At 48.0% G+C, this 17,526-nt stretch overlaps 2 protein-coding genes and 1 pseudogene across 3 annotated transcripts; 2 read left to right on the forward strand and 1 right to left on the reverse strand.

The window, feature by feature from the left end:
• The first annotated feature begins 929 nt into the window (after nucleotides 1-929).
• LOC123412237 (granule-bound starch synthase 1, chloroplastic/amyloplastic) lies at nucleotides 930-4,803 on the forward strand. Of its 2 annotated transcripts, none has more exons than XM_045105178.1 (12): nucleotides 930-1,168; nucleotides 1,719-2,077; nucleotides 2,166-2,246; nucleotides 2,331-2,429; nucleotides 2,556-2,709; nucleotides 2,846-2,946; nucleotides 3,061-3,414; nucleotides 3,507-3,686; nucleotides 3,781-3,972; nucleotides 4,055-4,141; nucleotides 4,239-4,367; nucleotides 4,444-4,803. In XM_045105178.1, exons 2-12 carry the CDS (start codon nucleotides 1,760-1,762, stop codon nucleotides 4,558-4,560), a joined length of 1,812 nt encoding a protein of 603 aa, XP_044961113.1. In that variant the 5' UTR covers nucleotides 930-1,168; nucleotides 1,719-1,759; the 3' UTR covers nucleotides 4,561-4,803. The 2 variants fall into 2 exon arrangements, with proteins under 2 accessions (XP_044961113.1, XP_044961114.1); XM_045105179.1 differs by having other exon boundaries at nucleotides 1,735-2,077.
• Nucleotides 4,804-5,617: 814 nt separating this feature from the next.
• On the reverse strand, nucleotides 5,618-9,265 carry LOC123409245 (succinate dehydrogenase subunit 5, mitochondrial). The gene is made up of 5 exons (XM_045102197.1): nucleotides 9,028-9,265; nucleotides 8,863-8,936; nucleotides 7,444-7,748; nucleotides 7,109-7,294; nucleotides 5,618-5,987 (listed from the first exon to the last, which is right to left on the reverse strand). Exons 1-5 carry the CDS (start codon nucleotides 9,141-9,143, stop codon nucleotides 5,931-5,933), a joined length of 738 nt encoding a protein of 245 aa, XP_044958132.1. The 5' UTR covers nucleotides 9,144-9,265; the 3' UTR covers nucleotides 5,618-5,930.
• A 5,883-nt stretch (nucleotides 9,266-15,148) lies between these two features.
• LOC123408055 lies at nucleotides 15,149-16,710 on the forward strand (annotated as a pseudogene).
• Nucleotides 16,711-17,526: the final 816 nt, after the last annotated feature.

Below are 17,526 nucleotides of genomic sequence, written 5' to 3' on the forward strand. Positions count from 1 at the left end.
GCGCGCGCTGCATTTTTGGGCACTGCTGGAGCGGCGCGCGCTACATTATAGCGCGGCTGCTAAAGCCAGCGCTAAACCAGCCGAAGCGCGCGCGGCAAACGCATTTTTTAGACGCGGCGCGAAGCGCGGCTGTTGGAGATACTCTAAATACATGCTACATTGACATGTAGGAGGCTTCTAGAAACTGTCCGGCTAGCTGACCTCACTGTCACAGCAGCTCATTTCCATGCGCCAGTTTGGCAGCACGCACGTACATCACGCACTCCACACACAGAGCCGTGAAGCAGCAAAGACGAAAACAAATAAAAGGAGGTGGTAGACACCAACTGGCGCCCCGGCCGGCAATGCACTGTCGTCGTCCGTCGTCGTGCGGGCAAAAGCTCTGCTAGCCTCGCACCCACACCACGCCACGCTCCTCGTGGCGCGCCACCGCCAAAAAGCGAAGAGGAAGGAGCATGCCCCCCATGACGGAAAGCAAGCTAGAGCGCACGCACGGGCCATGTCCGGCGTCGAGAAGGCGCGGCATGTGGGCATCACGCGAGAGAGAGAGAGGGCACCGGCAGTACGTACACCCACCGGAAACGGAGGAGACGGCCGGACACGACAAGATGATGCGTGCGTGCACGCGCGGCAAGGCGAGGCCGGATCGATCGGCCGCTGGAAAGCGCGGCGGGCGGCCTTCATCTTCCTCCTGTCCTGTGTGCCACCCCATGCACGCAGAAACGAACAAACAGACGACAAGCGGAGAAGGCATGCAGCAGCGTGAGTAGTATCGCAGACGCTCACTCAACGTCGATCGCCTGCATGCTGCCTCTCGCACGGTCGCAGCCGGTCCCGTGCCGTGGCGCCTGCATGCATGCATGCATACATGCACGAGGAGCGGAGCGGAGCGGGTATTGGGGATCGGGCACCACGGGACTGAGCGAGCGAGTACATAACATATAGGCCCGCTCCCCGGAGCCACGCACCGTTCGTTCGTTTCCTTGGAGTCCCGTCACTTCCGCCCGCCCGCCCCCTACCACACACTACAACCTCTGCCACTCAACAACAACAACACTCACTCACTCACGAGTGCCCCGCGACTGTGAGCACGCGCGCCGCCCGCCCGTCCGTCCGTCCAGAGAGAGGAAGAACAAGTTCAGCAAGAAGAAGAGATCAGATCGATCAGGTACGCATGTTCCCATGCCCGGCCAGTTCCCGGCCGATGGATACATCAGATCGGTTTATTAGTTCGGCACCACTCGGTTGGTTCGATTCTAGTACTAGATCCATGCATATCCGTGTGGCGCCCCTGTGAGATCCACTGTCCCTTGTTTTTCGACTTCCGTGCGTGCAACTGACTATCCATGGATCTTCTTATACATTCCTGGATCCAAATCCTGCATGTACTATGATGGATTCCTCTGCAAACGATCTTAGATTTCAGGAACAGATCCAACGTACGGCTTCATGCATGGTTCCGGATTCATTAAGGCTTGACACAGGGAACATACTAAGAAAATTCGTGCTTGATGTTTTCTTTTTCTAAGAAAAGGGACGTAATATAAGTTTCGTCTCATTTAATAATTAAGAAGAAGAGAATTTCCCGTTTAATGAACGGAAAGCCGGACAAAACCGTGTACTTATGTTTGGATTTCCGAAGAAATGTAAAGTCGACAAAACCTGACTGAAAAATTCTGGAGTATTTACTTCACTACTCACACTGACGATCAGTGCAGTCGTCTCTCACTGCAGGTAGCCACACCCTGTGCGCGGCGCCATGGCGGCTCTGGCCACGTCCCAGCTCGCCACCTCCGGCACCGTCCTCGGCGTCACCGACAGATTCCGGCGTCCAGGTTTTCAGGGCCTCAGGCCCCGGAACCCGGCGGATGCGGCGCTTGGTATGAGGACTATCGGAGCAAGCGCCGCCCCGAAGCAAAGCCGGAAAGCGCACCGCGGGAGCCGGCGGTGCCTCTCCGTGGTGGTGCGCGCCACGGGCAGCGGCATGAACCTCGTGTTCGTCGGCGCCGAGATGGCGCCCTGGAGCAAGACCGGCGGCCTTGGCGATGTCCTCGGCGGCCTCCCCCCGGCCATGGCCGTAAGCTAGCATCACGACACCCAACCACCATTCTCTTCTACTACTTGTAGGCATGCCTGCCATTACAACTGACGGCGTGTCTGTTCAGGCCAACGGTCACCGGGTGATGGTCGTCTCCCCGCGCTACGATCAGTACAAGGACGCCTGGGACACCAGCGTCATCTCCGAGGTAGGTATCCGCCATATGAATGATCACGCTTCACATGCTCCTGCACATTTCTGCAAGATTCTACCGACTGGCTGGATTTCGCAGATCAAAGTCGCTGACGAGTACGAGAGGGTGAGGTTCTTCCACTGCTACAAGCGCGGAGTGGACCGCGTGTTCATCGACCACCCGTGGTTCCTGGAGAAGGTGCGTGACCGATTCTCGTCGTCGATCGATCGATCAAGCTATCTCTTTGTCCTACAAATTCCAAACTCAAAGGTGCATGGTGATTGATGTCAGTGAATCTTTGTTTCTGCTGCTTACAATTTCCAGGTCCGGGGCAAGACCAAGGAGAAGATCTACGGGCCCGACGCCGGCACAGACTATGAGGACAACCAGCAGCGCTTCAGCCTTCTCTGCCAGGCAGCACTCGAGGCACCCAGGATCCTCAACCTCAACAACAACCCCTACTTTTCTGGTCCCTACGGTAAGATTAACCACACCTCCTACCTCAAACTAGACTGCAATGTGCACTCTGAACAAGTTGAAATCTTCTTGAGAGCAACGGATGATCACCATTTTTCTTGTATCTTGGTGCCGCCGCCCCGTGTCGTGCCGTGCAGGGGAAGACGTGGTGTTCGTGTGCAACGACTGGCACACGGGCCTTCTGGCCTGCTACCTCAAGAGCAACTACCAGTCCAATGGCATCTACAGGACGGCCAAGGTTTTGAAATTTGCATCTTTTGAATCTACATATTCTCTCTGCATATATATATATATATATATATATATTGTTGTCCATTCTGAACTTAACCCTGGAAGCATCTGCTTTTGCTAGGTGGCCTTCTGCATCCACAACATCTCGTACCAGGGCCGCTTCTCCTTCGACGACTTTGCGCAGCTCAACCTGCCCGACAGGTTCAAGTCGTCCTTCGACTTCATTGACGGCTACGACAAGCCCGTGGAGGGGCGCAAGATCAACTGGATGAAGGCCGGGATCCTGCAGGCCGACAAGGTGCTGACGGTGAGCCCCTACTACGCTGAGGAGCTCATCTCTGGCGAAGCCAGGGGCTGCGAGCTCGACAACATCATGCGCCTCACGGGGATCACCGGCATCGTCAACGGCATGGACGTCAGTGAGTGGGACCCCACCAAGGACAAGTTCCTCGCCGTCAACTACGACATCACCACCGTGAGCACCCACCCACCCACACAAAGGATTTCCTCCTCTTCTTCCGGTGATCGCTGGTTCTGGGTTCTCTGACTAACGAGGCAAAGTGACAGGCGTTGGAGGCCAAGGCGCTGAACAAGGAGGCGCTGCAGGCCGAGGTGGGGCTGCCGGTGGACAGGAAGGTGCCGCTGGTGGCCTTCATCGGCAGGCTGGAGGAGCAGAAGGGCCCCGACGTGATGATCGCCGCCATCCCGGAGATCCTGAAGGAGGAGGACGTCCAGATCATTCTCCTTGTACGTCGACCGACATCGCTGATCCGCTCAAAAAGGCCTCCTGATAGCTCGCCGTGAGGATGGATGGATGATTGAGTGATCGGATGAATTGCAGGGCACCGGGAAGAAGAAGTTTGAGAAGCTGCTCAAGAGCATGGAGGAGAAGTTCCCGGGCAAGGTGAGGGCCGTGGTCAGGTTCAACGCGCCGCTAGCTCACCAGATGATGGCCGGCGCCGACTTGCTCGCTGTCACCAGCCGCTTCGAGCCCTGCGGCCTCATCCAGCTCCAGGGAATGCGCTATGGAACGGTAAACGCCTCACCCTTCTTGCCAGCTCCTCACCTCATTTGCATATCCATGGCCATGACCGAAGTTTCTTCCAAATTTTAAGCCGTGCGTGTGCGCGTCCACCGGCGGGCTCGTCGACACGATCGTGGAGGGCAAGACCGGGTTCCACATGGGCCGCCTCAGCGTCGACGTATGCTCATCGATCCTCTTGTGTAAAATCATTCATCTTGTTCATCCTGGCTGCTCGATCAGACCATGAAACGGTTTCCTTTCTTCTTGGTGGCCAGTGCAACGTGGTGGAGCCGGCGGACGTGAAGAAGGTGGCGACCACCCTGAAGCGGGCCGTCAAGGTCGTCGGCACGCCGGCGTACCAGGAGATGGTCAAGAACTGCATGATCCAGGATCTCTCCTGGAAGGTACATAATTATTTTGGGTTTCACGCAGCAATTTAAAGACTGCATGGCTCAATGGTGGTCTGGGCGTATGCTGCAGGGACCTGCCAAGAACTGGGAGGACGTGCTTCTGGAACTGGGGGTGGAGGGGAGCGAGCCGGGGATCGTCGGCGAGGAGATCGCGCCGCTCGCCATGGAGAACGTCGCCGCTCCCTGAAGAGAGAAAGAAAAAGGAACATTCTGGTGCATGGAGCATCTTCCATCTTCAGGGTTCTCGTATGGGGAGATAGCCGCTTGTTGTAGTGAAGGGCCGATATATATAGACTAATAAGTACTTAAGTTTTGTTGTGCCGCTTGCCTCTTTACAAACCAAAAAAAAAAAAGTTAGGGGTTGTGCTTGTGACAAAGTGTGTATTTCATTTTGCTGTGGGTATATTGCAAATAAGCCAAGGATTTGTTATGTGTTTTTGCTATTGTTTCTCTTTGTGTTTGATTCCATTTTGAGTTATTTTGTGGGGTTCCAAAGGAAAGGATCAGGGTTCATCGGGACATGACCTTGCATTTTTTTGTGTTCATCATCGAGGTGGCACCTTCGGTCGCAGGAACAGAGGTGTTCAAGGCGGTCCGAACTGCTCGCCGCCTGCAGTGGAACCACCACCATAAAGTTCGCCATTTTTGCAATGAAGGAATACTCATATATGTGTAAGTTTCAAAATGGCGGTGCAACGACCGCCAAGATCGATGCAACATAACAAAATGACAAAAGGGGAGCGATCATCTCCCGTGATGAGGATAGGGACAGCCACCTCTGACCATAGGCGACAACGGTGATCTGGATGATATGAACAAAGATGGTGGGAGGTGGGAGGCACGGGAGATTGTCCTAAAAACTTTACTATTTCCATGGCTTGAAATCAACAATATTTCTTACTCAGTTTGCTGTTGAACTGTGACTCTGCGAGGCACTAAACTTACTTAATAAGTTGTGCAACAACTCTCCCTCTCCAGTGTCAAAAAACATCTTACATTTTGAGTCAGAGGGAGTATTTGACAATTCAGATTATAATCTAAATAGTTGCCAAAATAAAACGGTTGCTGCAACGATGCATAGATCGCTCCTGCTTCGAACAGGGCAGCCTCTTTCCCTCAAAACGGTGGTCAATGCAATAAAACAAAACGGCATGATAATTCGCAGCTGATTTCGCAACCGAAGTTGCTTTTCAGAATCGATTGAGATAAATGAAATTTCAAGTGACTGAGACATACACAGAGCATGCACAAAATAGACAAATCATATTCAAATATATTGTTTCTCAACATGCGAGACGTACAAAGACCATCCATCATGGTTTGAGCAACAAAACAAAACCAACGGAACCTCCAGAAACATGTACTTATTACAGCAGGAAAGTCTGGAGCGCAAAGAGCTACTTAAAGTGAGTGCACATGTTTTGACGATCTCCTTGTTATTGGCATGGCAGCTACTGGGGAAAGATAAAAGGAAACGGAACACCTGGTTCTGATATCGACACGCAGCTTCCCGTCAGACCATCAGTGTTTGGCCATGGTTCTGGAATGAGAGTTCCATCATGCCCTCATCTCAACATAGGACCCTGAGATCCCTGAGGTGCCAATAAGGGTGATCTGCAAGAACAACAATCACCTCATGAATATACTGAATAAAGCAGGCAATGCCGACGAACTCCAGACCAGGGAATGAGCTGAATAAAACATGATCCACACATGTTATGAAACTGAGCAGGAACACCGACATCAAGACATGAATCCACACATGCTATGATCTGTACTTGCGCAGGATCTCATCCACTTTCATCAGGAAACAATTTAATGAGACAAAAAAAATTAAGAAGCAATTGTTTGAGCATCTTCTGGTTGCAATAATTACTCATGATGACATCACTAGAATTCCATCTGTGAGAAGAAAACAGTAAGGCTGGGGAAGAGCCTTGACCCCATAATAAACCTGGCAAGTTTGAACAGACGCACTCTTGTGGTTCTTGCTGAGCTGCCAGTACTGCCCAGTTTCTAGAGGTAACTGGGTACAGGGGGAAATATGGGGGAACGCTGGAAACACCTGGCAAGGAATTTGCCAGAAAATGGTTGTGTTTTCCGAATTTCTGGTGTAACTTGCGGGAAAGAGAAACTAGTTAACAATTTGAGTACTACAAACTAGTCTGAATTAATATAATCGATCTAGTTCACTTATTAGACATGTAGACTAATTCCAAAATGTTTAGTGGCCTGAGAAAAATATAGAACCTCAGACATACCTTGCTGGCAACAAAACAGAGGCTTTCTTTGGTTAACTCATTAAGAACAAGAGGAAAGCGAGAAAGTGTTCTTACTCATTACTCATTAGGATGTGACAAGCAATCAGGGTTATCTGTCTATAGTTACAAACAAGACAAAGAGCATCTGCCAACCAAGTTCTCCATGGTGTATAGATAGTACAGTAGCTGTGCATAACACTTGGTAAAAGAAGTAAAGAGCACACACAGCTGGTAACAGAAATTGAAGAAACAAATTCATCCAAAAAATAACATGAGAATGCCGCATACGTAGAAACACCTTACATAAAAAGCAACAGACTAACATCATAGCAAATGAAAAGAAGAATTAATGAACCATGATAGTGAGTACAAGCACCCACACACCAAAGATGTATCAAACATGAGTTCTACAACAGATGCTGGTATATAAGAAAACTAAATTGCAGGGATGAGTAACTCTCAACAGAAACATACCTTTCCCCACTCAGACCCTATGCCACTGCATCTCATTTTCAGGTGAATCATTTTTGTCCCCAACTCGGTCTCCACTTTTTTCCGTAGATAGTGCTCTTCAGGACCAAAAGATTCCAGATATGTCATGTATCGGCTATAGGCGGATTTCACAGCTTCTTCTAAGTAACCAGGCAAGGGGCCCACATTCTGCAAGAATTAGGGTTGGTAAGACATATAAGCAGAAGGAGAAAAATGAGCCAGGGTTGGTAAGACATATATGCAGAAGCAGAAAAATGAACCATAACTCTGCAAAGAGCAATACATAAACAAGGGAAGAAAGGTGATTAAGTACTGACCTCACCGGTTAGACCACAAAGATCATCAAGAGCCATTCTTAGGGTAACTAAAACTCCACTAAATTCTTCACATGCTTCAGCTGCACGAAATACATTTTCCAAAGCTTCTTGACCAGCCTTATCATCAGTAGCTTTAGATACTTCTTTCTTTGCTTCCTCAACGAGAGAACCCGGAAGCTCATTCCAGCTGGCAGCCATCAAATCCTTAAATGCAGTCTCAATTTCCGGGTCAGATATTGGAGGCAGATGTTTCTCATTTGAACTGAACATGCGCCTGGAGTTCCATGAGAAAGCATTGTTGCCATCTGTGTATACAACATGAAAATGTTAATGAACAATGAGCACAAAGAAAGAAGAAAAAAGACATGGAAATGTACGAAGTTTGAACTAAGGTACAATATTAGGGTTGCAGCGAAATAAAGACTAATAATTCTCTGCATTTTGCTGCAAAGTGAACTAGTAGGATCTGCATACTGTACAACTCTGATAGCCACACTGGTCAAAGTTCAATTGTCATTACTAAACAACCTCCTTAATTGATCAGATGTGATGAAGATCAAGAAATATAAGATCTCAAAATAAACGAGCTACTACTGTGTGGTCCTCAAAATATCTAATCTTCATGGAGCTGCTGGCATTGGCAATCAAATGGTTTACACATGGGTCTAGGTACAATAAGGCTGTTAACCTCGAACAAGAACTAATGCAATGGCTTAGTTGAGGACAATGGATACAGATCTCCCAAATTCACCAAAAACAAGAAGGCATTTAACAGCTTATGATAGAAAAATGAATAACAACTGAAACAGGTACTTAGCGAATAGCAGTCTCAAGGTGTTTTTGTGACAAGTGGTTGCCGTAGATGGAGTCATATAATATACTCATGGATAATAAGATTAATAATCTACAGCAGGAAGTTTTTTTCAGTATGACAGTTACTTAGTTATTCATGAATTCGCAAATGTTTATCACCAACTCTCCTCAAACTACCGGCGCACTTCCTTACGAAAATGATCACGCTATCCTGCCGAATCAACAGGATTCACACTCTTATTTCTAGGCTCACATGTTGTATGAGCAGTTGAGCTCAACAACAAAGCCACACGCAAGACAGTATCACCAACTCCTCCCCCCAACGCAAGATTGTGCAGACTGCGTAGTTCAACATGCATCCAGTGTGCAGTGCCAATTGATTCTGTTCTTGGTATGGATTAGGGAAATCAATTTGAGAAAACACTGGAGGTACATACGGTTCGTGCCAGACTAACTGACCCTAGAGGCCTCATAGATAGAGCAAGATCAATCACGCAAATTCTACCCTGCGCAGCCGTTCGCACCGAGAACCCAAGATCCGATCTAATGGTAGCTAACAACCAGCGGAACGGGAGGGGGTGGGGGGGAGGTGACGCGCGGGTTTACCTCGGGTGACGCAGGATCCCAGGCGCGCCGCGCTGTGCAGGGGCACCCGCGTCGCCAGGCCCGCCGCCGCCGACCTGCAGGGAAACTCGGCGTGAGCACGCGCCCGCAGCCGCCGACCCACCAACAAATCGACCGATCTCTTGGACAGCGTAGCGGAAGCCTTACCTGCGGAGGATCCCGGCGGCTCCGGCGGCGGCGGAGGAGGAGGACGAGGCGGCGAGGGGCGCCCGGCGGAGAGCCGATCTCGCGGCGGAGGCGGCGGCGCGGGCCGACGATGCCATCTTTTTTCTTCTTCTTCTCCCTTCCTCTCTCTCGCCTGCGGCTTTGGGGGCTGCTGGCGAACTCGTTCGGGTTTATTTTTCTTTTCTATAGGCCCTGTTGGGTTTGTGGATTCTGGGCCTGGGCCCGGGGTCTCGTGTGACCATGCGTGATAGATAGCAGGTGAAAATTCCCTCCATGCCATGAATTCATAAATTATATCATTATATGGCTAAAAAATGAATTCTTGATTTATGCAAGTTCTTCATATTTTTTTTGTAAAAGAAAAAAAAGACACTCATGTTTTGTAAAATTCAGTACGTATTGATCAGACTGGCCCCGAAGGCCCGGAGCAATGGAGGAAGCTGCATGGTATTGTTCTGAAGACTACCGGCATGATCTCTCGAAGAGGAGGAATGGCTTCACCACATCAATCGTGGAGCGCCACACAAGAGCTGGAATTTGATGGCTGAGCGATGGCTCTTAATGCACCGCAAGGAGGTGTGCTTCATCAACAGTTCGTTGGCCTTGTCAATCAAGTTCATGGCCATGTCGTCTTCGAGCAGAAGGTTGTATACCAGGTGCTACTAGGAGGCATGTTTGTTGGACTACCTAGAGTGGTCGAGAAGATACTAGGTTGTCGGATTTGTCGAGAAATGGTTGCTCCTTTCCAGATGTCTCCAATTCCCTCATGTTTCCGACACATCTTATATTTGCCATCTATCTGATGATTTACCATGACGAATAGAAATTGTGGTGGCAACAAGAAAACGTGAATAACAATGTGTTTTCTTATGGGCTCGATGGAAGCAGCTAGATGCTATGTCTTACTAAATAGTTTGGCCTTTCATGCCATGGAGTAGTTGGTGCTAAAAAAATCCTTTGAGGAAAAAGGAGTGATAGGAACGTTATGCCTAGCAAAGTCACAATTTATATAGCTAGACCAAGCAAGGAGACAACAAGGAGGGGACATGTACATCTGATATATCACATGCCACGATCCCATGAAGGCATGATTATATCTTTTGTTAGTTGTCATTAAGTTTCACTTTAAAGCATAAGTTATATTTAGGTGCAGAGTACCAGATATGTCCCAGCATGATACCAGCAATCAGCTTCTCTTTTTTGTCGGCATCCTTGTGCATACCAACTGAAAGATCTGTTGATTTCTTCAAATTTTCATATGCATCACGAGTTTTGTCTTTTTTTGTGTCAAAATCTAGTTTTGTTCTTCTCATGTTCTCTAGTGAAATGTTCAGCACAATTAGTTACATGTGAAACAAAAAAAATCAGCGGTCACCGGGGAGGAGAGCTTTTCCCACCCGAATATATTACAAAAACCCATAATATGTTGTTACATTAGGGAAGTGACTAGTATGTCGCTACATTAGGGAAGTGACTAGGGCTTAGAAGAGAAATATCAATGATCTAGCGGTGTCACACACGGTAATTTATGTAAATATGAATATCAGTACTAAGAAGTTGAGCACGGTGTTTCTAATGGTGGTCTTGGACGTATGGAATTAAACATGGAAGACGAAAGAATTTCATGAATCCCATAGTTTTCAAAGAACTCGAAGAATAGGCCAGGTGGCATGTTAGACTTCCATATCTATTACAAGTCAGGATCAAGAAGAAGTCCCGGATTGATCTAAACTTGTGAAGTTGTCGGACAAAGTTGAGCTAGGGGAGAATCGTCTTCACAAGGGGCGGCACATCTAGGGCAAGTGGCGTTTGCGGCAATGTTCTTCTGGCACATGTTGCCTTTTTGTTCATCCTACCTTTAAATAGAAACCAACCAAAGATCTTCACTTCGATGGGCGCAGTCAAGGACCAATGAACACATGGTTGAGGTCAATAGTTGTGTCATCAATGATGATTATGTAAGCATTCCACGAAGGGAAATGCAGTCCATGGATGAGAGAATGCTCGTCCGCATGGTCGGAAGACTGGAAACCCGCAAGAGAGAAAGGACAACAGCCAAATCATGAGTGACAACAACCATAACACGGTTCTGCGACTTAGATAATAAGCCACAATTCGAGGCAGTGGTCACTAGAACATTCTAAACAAAAAAGTAGAGAGACCAACATTTGTTAGGACAAAGGTACGATAAAAGAGGTTGAGTAGTTGTTTGTTGATCACTTTCTAGATACTCCCTCCGTTTCAGTTTATAAGGCTTGCACGTGTATCTAGGTCGTCAATTTAACCAACTTAATAAGAAACATATATTATAAAAAATATATCATTAGAAACTTTAGATGTTCTATTTTTTAATGATATAATTTTTATGTTAAACAATATATTTTATATAAGTCAAATTGACGACCTAGATACACGTGCACGTCTTATAAACTGTGATGGAGGAAGTATAAGAGGGGCTCTATGTTCTCTGAGAAACCTTACCTGTGGAGGATCTCGACGACTCCAGTGGCGAAGGAGGACGACAAGGTAGCGAGGAGCACCCAACAGAGAGTCGATATTACGGCAGAGGCGGTGGCACGGGCCGACGATCATTCTTTTATTCTTCTCCCTTCCTCTCTCTCGCTTGCGGCTTTGGGAGTTGTTGGTGAATTCGTTCGGGTTTATTTTTCTTTTCTATAGGTCCTATTTGGTTTGTGGATTCTAGGCCAGGAGTCTTGTGTGACCATGCATGATAGCAGGTGAAATTTTCCTCCATGCCATGAATTCGTAATTTATATGGCCCAAAAAAATGAATTCTTGATTTATGTATAAGGTCTTCATGTTTTTTTTTGTAAAGAAAGACATTCATGTTTTGTAAACTTCAGTAAGTATTTATCAGAATGGCCCCGGAGGCCCGAAGAAATGGAAAAAATTGCACGGTATTGTTCCAAAGACTACGAGCGTGATCTCTCCAAGAGGAGGAATGGCTTCACCACATCAATGATGAAGCGCCACACATGAGCTGGACTTTGTTTAAATAGCTGAGCAATGGCTCTTAAAGCACCGCAAGGTGGTGTGCGTCATCAAGAGTTCGTTGACCTTGTCAATTAAGTTTGTGGCCCTATCGTTTTTAAGCAAATGTTTGTATAACAAGTGCTACTAGGAGGCATGTTTGTTGGACTACCTAGAGTGGTCGGGAATATACTAGGTTGTCGGATTCGTCGAGAAATGGTTGCTCCTCTCCCAATGTCTCCAATTCCTTCGTGTTCTCGATACATCTCATATTGCCATCTCTCTGATGTTTTATCATGACAAATAGAAACCATGGTGGTAACAAGAAAACGTGAATAACAATGTGTTTTCTTATGGGCTCGATGGAAGCAGCTAGATGCTTTGTCTTACTACAATAGTTTGGCCTTTCATGCCATGGAGTGGTTGGGGCTAAAAAAAATTCTTTGAGGAAAAATGAGTGATAGGAACGTTATGCCTAGCAAAGTCAGAATTTATATAGCTAGACCAAGCAAGGAGACAACAAGGAGGGGACATGTACATCTGATATATCACATGCCACGAAGATTGCCATTGCCCATGAAGGCATGATTATATCTTTTGTTAGTTGTCATTAAGTTTCACTTTAAAACATATCTTATCTTTAGGTGTGGGGTACAAAATACGTCCCATCATGACACCACCGATCAGCTTTTCTTTTTTGTCGGCATCCTTGTGCGTACCAACTGAAAGATCTGTCGATTTCTCCAAATTTTCATATGCACCACGAGTTTTATGTCTTTTTTTCCATGTCAAAATCTAGTTTTGTTCTTCTCATGTTCTCTAGTGAAATGTTCAGCACAATTAGTTACATGTGAAGCAAAAAAATCAGCGGTCACCGGGGAGGAGAGCTTTTCCCACCCGAATATATTACAAAAACCCATAATATGTCGTTACATCAGGGAAGTGACTAGGGCTTAGAAGAGAGATAAAATATCGATGATCCGCCGACGCCGTGCTGTGCAGGGGCATCCGCGTCTCCAGACCCACCGCCGCCGACCTATAGGGAATCTTGCATGGGCGCGCGCCCGCAACCACCCACCCACCCATCGATCGATCGATTTCTTGGACAGCCTAGCAGAAACCTACCTGCAGAGGATCCTGGCGGCTCCAGTGGCGGAGGAGGACGACGAGGCAGCAAGGGGCGCGTGACGGAGAGCCGATCTCGCGGCGGAGGCGGCGGCGTGGGACGACGATGACATCTTTTTTTTTTACTTCTTCTCCCTTCCTCTCTCTCGCCTGCGGATTTTGGAGGCTGTTGGCGAATTCGTTCAGGTTTATTTTTCCTATCTCTAACTAGGTTCCGTTCGAGTTCGCTGATCACTGTTGGATCCTGGGCTCCGGGGATGGAATTTCTGGATACTCCAAACATTTTCCTGATTCATGAAAGGGTCCATGGTTTACAAAATTCAACCTTTGACCACAATTTTTCTGTGAAACATTGTAGCCGGGGCTTGCGAGAGGGGCCATGACCAACGTGAAAATGCATTTAGAGGTAGAGCGGATAAAGAAAGACTGCATCGTTATAAAGATCGCGGGCATGATCGGTCCATCGAATCACAATGTTTGGCCACACCAATAGTAAAATGCTACACTGGAGGGATAATGCTCTAGGGTTCTAGATCCGCATAGCAACAGTTGTTTCTCTCCTCATGTCTCTGATTCCCTCGTGTGTGTTTTTTGAACTGATTCCCTCGTGTTTTTAACACAACTTAGATTGCCATCTATGATCTATCTGACGTGCTAGCATGACCGAGAAGAAGACGTTGTCGTAACGTCCATAGATGAAAGTAAATTTTATGGGATGGAAGCGGCCAGATTCTTAGAATTGGTGCTACTTTCTTTTTCCTTGATGGAAGAGAGAACGGTTGTTCTTGTGCCTCGCAAAGTTGTAATTTATAGAGTCGTATCATGCAAGGAGACAACAGTGAGCGACCATGTATTTCTGTTACTCCCTCCGTTTCAGTTTATAAGGCTTGCACGTGTATCTAGGTCGTCAATTTAACCAACTTAATAAGAAACATATATTATAAAAAATATATCATTAGAAACTTTAGATGTTCTATTTTTTAATGATATAATTTTTATGTTAAACAATATATTTTATATAAGTCAAATTGACGACCTAGATACACGTGCACGCCTTATAAACTGTGATGGAGGAAGTATGTCACATGCCTAGAAGATTGGGAAACGCTTGGTCGAATCGTTCGGCCGTGCGGCCGCTGGTCACGGCTTGCAACATTTTTTCGTCCAAATTTGCTATAACCGATTTTTATTTTGCTACAATTTATTTATTAAAAAAATTACATCCACGTTTGGTTGCAACTCAAGTTTGTTGGATTTTTTTGCTACAACCGACGTTTGATTTTTATTACAACCGTGTTAATTTTTGCTACAACCGGTATTATTTTTTGCTGCATTCATTTATTAAAGAAGTTGCATACACGTTCGTGAGAGTTGTAATCTGAGTTCACCGGATTGTTTTGCTACAACTCACATTTTGTTTTGCTACCACACATCATCAACGTCCTTTTTTTTGCTACGACCACGTTGATATTTTTTTGCTACAATTATATTTTTATTGCAACCGTGGACAAAAGTTGCTGCGTCATGGCCTAAATTTGCTACATCGAGGGATTTTTGCTGCATGAGAGATCTAACGGTGCGGCTCGTGGATTTGACGACTGGGCTGCGACCGGTGGGAACGCCCGGGCCGGCGTGCCGGCGCCCAGTAATGCTCTAGAAGATCGTCATTAATCTTTTATACTATTAAAGGAGGATCTGCCGTCGTCGTGATGGTTCAACTTCTTTCCTACTCCCCTCGAGAGATCCGGCACGCTAGAATTTTTTTACTCCCGCTTGCATTGTACGTGTTTCCCTCCCCCCGATTTTTCTATGCCTTCCGAAGAAACAGGCCCACTTCCCTCGGTCACCCACGTCCCATCTCTCCCATATCACCACACAGGTCCCATGTCTCCCCTAAGACCCTAACTACTCTCAGCCCTGATCTCATCTCTCTCCGGAGAAAATTCACCGCAACGCCCGTCGTCGCATCCCATGGCCTCCGACCGCCATGGAAGAGAGAGAGATAGAGACAACAGAGAAGGAGGAGCGCAGCGACGCTGCTAGGGGACCCTGTGCGTAAGCGCGTTCCCCTCGCTCCCGATCCATTATCCTGGTAGGGTGCCATAGGAATCGTCCCTCTGCCTCCTCTCCTTCCTCCCGCTGCTTGCCTCCCCTCCTCCAATAACACTCCTCGAACAATGGGGCTGAAGTCTGCAACACAGGAGGACGCCGCAGCAGCCGCAGACGCCGCGCATGAGCTCGCCGCCGCCGGTGGCCCCCCGGCGTCATGATGCCGCAGCACGCCTACGGCGCGATGCCACCGGGCTCCATGAACGTCATGCACGGGATGCCGCTCGCCTTCAACCCCATGGCGTCGCGCGGCGCCTGGTCGCCGGCAATGAAGCCCGCGGACATGCCGCTGGCCGTGTACCGGCCCGATTCCGCCGCCCCGCCGGGCATGCCGCAGCCCGTCAGCGGCGCCCTGGTGGTCAGCGTCAGCGGCAGCGGCGGGGAGCTCGTGAAGAAGAAGAGGGGGCGGCCGAGGAAGTACGGGCCGGACGGGACCATCGGCTCGGCGGTGAAGGCTGAGGCGGGCGGGAAGTCTGGTGGCGCGGGGTCCAACTCGAATCCTGACGGCAAGCGCAGAGGACGGCCCCCGGATCTGGCAAAAAGAAACAGCTCGATGCCTCTGGTGGCATAGTGACATATGAGGGCCACTTTGGTATTCTCTCTCTGTCGGGCTCCTTTCTGCTCGCAGAGGATGGTGACACTCGCAGCAGGACAGGTGGTTTGAGTGTTGCTCTGGCTGGAAGCGATGGACGTGTTGTAGGAGGTTGTGTTGCTGGAATGCTTATGGCTGCAACGCCTATCCAGGTTGTGGTGGGCAGCTTCATCGCCGAAGGTAATAAAAAGCCAAAGAAAGAACAGCCGAAGCGCGAGACAACATCTGTGCCGATGCAGACTGCTTCTGGCTTTGGTGCAACAGCCTCTGCTGCTGCAACTCCATCAGATGTTCTATCGAGCGACCACTCTGACGACCCAGGGAGCCCTATAGGACCCAACGGCAACGCATTCAACAACGCAGGCCATCGGACTCACGCTTCATATGCTCCGGTTGGCTGGTCACTCTCTGGGAACCAAGGCCGCTACGACCCAGACATGAAGGTGGTGTCCTGGTCCTCGCAGAAACAGAGGGTAGTGGCCCTATCTTCATGCGAGGCAGAGTATGTAGCAGCAACGACGGCAACATGTCAGGAGATGTGGCTTAGTAGGCTCATTGGAAGTCTGACAGGTCGTGCTCCGGCCAAGTTTGAGCTGTTCATTGACAACAAGTCAGCTATCGCCCTTTGCAAGAATCCTATTCATCATGATAGGAGCAAGCATATAAATCTCAAGTATCATTTCATTAGGAACTGTCTTGAAGAAGGGAAACTTGAGGTTGAACACATTGGCACAAATGGGCAGCTAACTGATGTTCTGACTAAGGCGCTGAACAAGGTGCGTTTCATTGAGATGCGTCAGAAGCTTCGCATCATGGAGGTCACTAGAAGCAACGAGATTAGGGGGTGAATTGTTAGGAATAATTCGTTGCTTAAGTAGTTTACTGTTTTCCTCTGAATAAGCATGCATGCATCGCCTGTGATATGCATGGTAGTATTAGCCGGCATGACCTCGATGGCATGACAGTTTCTTCAGCATTCAGTTAGCTTTCTGTTAGAGTAGGGAGAGCTGCGGTGAGTGGGTCGTGGGATGGCGCGGCTTATACGCATCTCAGCTCAGGTTTAGGGAGTTAGTTAAGCCCACGTCATCATATGGTAAACGTCCATATGATGACCTTCTCAGCATAGCTCTTTTGGCAGATGGTGATCTCACCCCGTGACTGCTTTACTTCAAGGCCCAAGTAGTAAGACAACAACACAGGAAAGGTGTACTTGACTAATTGCCGTTGTAGTTGACCCATGGTGTCGTTGCTGAGTAGCATTACCTTTGCTTTAGGGAAGGAAGGAGGGGCAACGCAACCTGAAATTCTGTCCTGACATCCATCAACAACGGCCGATTCTGGCCAACGTAAACAAGCGGACCCTCGTCAAGGTCTTGAGTCTTAAGTCTTAATGCGTCCTTTCAAAAACATTCTATTGTTGTACTTCCTCCGTCCCAAAATAAGTGTCGCTGCTTTGATACTATATTTGTACTAACTTAGTACTAAGTTTAAGATACCTATTTTGAGATGGAGGGGGTAGTTGTTGTATTGTACTAAATTGATGCACTAGAGAGCATCGTTATTTCATAATCCCTCCGTAAACTAATATAAGAGCATTTAGAACCCATGACAACTTGTTTTCATGACGATATTAGCATGCGATAGTGAACAAAGTCATACAATGC

This window comes from Hordeum vulgare, chromosome 7H (assembly GCF_904849725.1).
Source record: "Hordeum vulgare subsp. vulgare chromosome 7H, MorexV3_pseudomolecules_assembly, whole genome shotgun sequence".
In the NCBI taxonomy this organism is placed as follows: domain Eukaryota; kingdom Viridiplantae; phylum Streptophyta; class Magnoliopsida; order Poales; family Poaceae; genus Hordeum; species Hordeum vulgare.